Source organism: Aplysia californica, unplaced genomic scaffold, assembly GCF_000002075.1.
Source record: "Aplysia californica isolate F4 #8 unplaced genomic scaffold, AplCal3.0 scaffold00162, whole genome shotgun sequence".
NCBI classification, from domain to species: domain Eukaryota; kingdom Metazoa; phylum Mollusca; class Gastropoda; order Aplysiida; family Aplysiidae; genus Aplysia; species Aplysia californica.
The window spans coordinates 405,417-408,496 of NW_004797432.1; the positions used below are offsets into that span (position 1 = coordinate 405,417).

At 47.0% G+C, this 3,080-nt stretch overlaps 1 protein-coding gene across 1 annotated transcript in view; it reads left to right on the plus strand.

The window, feature by feature from the left end:
* Nucleotides 1-743: 743 nt before the first annotated feature.
* Nucleotides 744-3,080, plus strand: part of LOC101852320 (RNA-binding motif, single-stranded-interacting protein 1) — a gene marked incomplete in the record, with an annotated part of 216,912 nt that continues 214,575 nt past the window's right edge. Inside the window, 2 exon segments of the mRNA XM_035969602.1 lie at nucleotides 744-1,082; nucleotides 2,465-2,997. Of these exon segments, the coding sequence (XP_035825495.1) occupies nucleotides 2,848-2,997 (150 nt within the window).

Consider the following 3,080-nt stretch of genomic DNA (forward strand, 5'->3'; position numbering starts at 1 on the left):
CACAGCTATGATATGTGACGCTGAGACATAGACTTGGAGAAAGAGAGAGAAAAAAAGCTGCGTTATAGATGTGGCACAACCACTGAATGGCCAGAAAACGCTGAAAAGCAAAAGAGACGAACAATGAGATGTGCTCCATTTCGACAAACCAAAATCAAATTCCGCCCGGGAACAGATAAAAACTTCGGGGACAAAAGGTTAACTCTCATTCCCTAGTCATTACCCATGAATGATTTTCATTTTCATTGTGGTGCAGAGGCGTTAAACTCAACGAAAAGGGTATACATCTTGCAATAAGTATCTAAAAGGACATGAGCACTATCACCCATGAATCTTGCAATGACAGTGCTAACATTGAGTCCAAGCAGCAAAATAAATCTTCTTTCCATTGACATGAAACGAATCCCTGCAAAGGCTTATTATACCCGCTGTTTTCATTTATTTTTTAAGAGACGACAAGTACAAGTGCCAAAAGGAAAACGATTTTAATGTTAACTTCAAGGCCTTTGATCAGTACGAGTCGTAACAAAAAAGAACAACCCCCACCCTAGGGGAAACAGAAGGGCATGTAACGGTGTGTGTTTGTGTGTGCGCGCGCGCGTGTGTGTGCGTGTGAATGTGCGTGTGTATGTCCGACCCTCGTCCCCCAGTATCCTGTGTCCCCCCGTGTATCCCTCTCCCCTCTCCCTCCCCCTCTCCACCAGGCGTGGAGGCATGAGGCGCGGGCCTGTGTGTACGCTCTGCTCTAGCTAGCCCGCGCAAGCCGACTCAGCGAGTCACTGACGACAACATCGCTTTTCTTCTTAGCCTTCGACGAGCCCACCACCAACCAACCACCAAAACAGTCGGAGAACGGAGGAATAAAAGTTTTTGAAAAGAATAGAAGTAGATCGGGGGAAACAAACGTGACTCGCCTGGATCCCTTTGAGATTGTTGATTTGGTAGCCCATGTCGTGTTGCTTACCTGTGTGTGCTTGAGCATTCTACGTGCGTGCGCTATGCGTTGTTAGCAGTTTAGCAGTGAGCTTTATTCCCACCTGGATTGAGGACGTGCTTCAGTACTCATCGAGTGACCAAACGAGGTACGTGTTCCGATTCCGTGGTTAAATATAAAAAGGTGTTAGTGTTTTGAATGCTTTGCCCTAGTTTTCCTTCCCCGAGTTTGGTTCCTGAACTTGGAAGTATAAATATGATGGATGGATAGTACCTTAACGCCTCTTGGGTGTTATTTTTATTTTCTTCTTCAAATTCAATCAATGTCTCGGTTCATTGCGTGTTGCTCTCAATTTTACATATACTGTTTAAATTAAATAGTTAAGACAATGTTTGTGTGTGTCAGCTTTCTAAGCTCCGTTCTTAGTTCCGTACTGGCGAATGAATGAGAAGGCGAAGCTTGTATCGAACATTCCCGTTGTTTTGGCCAAGCCTCTGTTGTGTGTAAATCACACAGATAACAAGACACCCGCCCACCCTCTCCTTGTTCCCTTCCTCTGTCTGTCTGCCTGACCCCTCCTCTCTCTCTCTCTCTCTCTCTCTCTCTCTCTATCTCTCTCTCCCTCTCTCCCTATCCCCCTCTCTCTCTATGTATCTATGTCTCTCTTCTCCTCTACCTCTATCTCTCTCCCATTTTTACTTTCCTTGCCCCTCCCTCCCCTCTCTCCCTCCCCCCTCCTTCTATCTAATTGTCTACCTGTCTATGTCTCTCTCTCCCCTCCTCTCTCTCTCTCTCTCTCTCTCTCTCTCTCTCTCTCTTTTGCTCGCTCGCTCGCTGTCATTATCGCTCATCGTTTCCTAGGAGCAAAGCGCGCCATATACAAACTGGTTCTGCCAATGGTGATCTTGCATCTTATCATCTGTCCCACCCCCGTTATCTGTTACCACGCCTTACCATCGGGAAAAGTTGGGAAATAATTAATAGATTCACTGCTCATCAATAAGAGGTACAACTCGTTTCCATCGTAGAATACTGAGCTTTCTAGTTTATACTCAAATCTGGTAGCGGGGTGGGAGGGGGGGGGGTGCTTTTTGTATTATCTTCATAGACTTCTTTCCTCCTGTCTCCCTTCTTTACTCTTACCGCTAGGTCTTCAAAGTAAAAATTCAAATTACCGGCGTCTGTGGTGTCGTGCTTAGGCGCTTTGCTGTTGCACACAGTTTACCGAGTTTGATTCCCAAGTGAGGAAGAACTTTTTATTGTGTATCTGGGTATTTCTGCTGGGATGTTGTATCCCACTTAGCCCGGGTTGGTCCTGACAGGCAGAGTTGGTAGCCAGCTTCCTATATAATCTAAATTGTATCGATGGGTGCGTAAAAAAACAGGTATATTTAACTTCCTTCTTCTTTGGTAATTTGTTCATCGTGTTCTAAGTCTAACAAATGTTACACCCCGTGTCTTGTACAAAAATAATGCATTTCCTTCCACTCACGAAACACAGCTAATGTTTTACTTTTGTTTTGTGACCAGATCTAGATCTTAGTCTTCTGAAATTCTGTTGCAACATAACATAATATTATTTGTGACGTGTAACTCGTGAACGCAGCCTACACAACCGTGTCCATGTGTTCTGTACCAGTGCAGTGATTGTGAAATCTTCCATCTTTGGATACGATACGGTTTACTAAGCTGAACCTGCGACTACAATCAGCGAGAAGACCCTCGTGTCCAGCCACACGCTGCTGTCCTTCTCCGCCCATCTCTACAGTTCGTTGTGGTCACTGTCCTTGCTTGCATCTGCGACAGTGTCTGAGAGGCATCTCGAGCGAGAACGCCCGTAGCCGAGCGTGTCCGAGTGAGCAGCTTTGAGTCGAGCGTGCACGTGTGTCGTGAGCGCCCGCCCCAGCCCGCCCATGCTCGCGGACAGCCAAGGTCGCCAGTTCCGGATTGTAGCACGTGCATCGCCCGGCGTCAAACGTTTGGGCGTTTCTTCTGCGGGGCTCTCGCTTGTCCTCTCCCCAGTGAAACGAGACATTGAGTTGGACCCCAGCACCACCGTGCAGGTAAGACAATACGCTGCCTCCTCCACCACCTGCTTAATTTTCTCCATCGCACACAGTCATGTCAAATCCTCCCCCCACCCCCA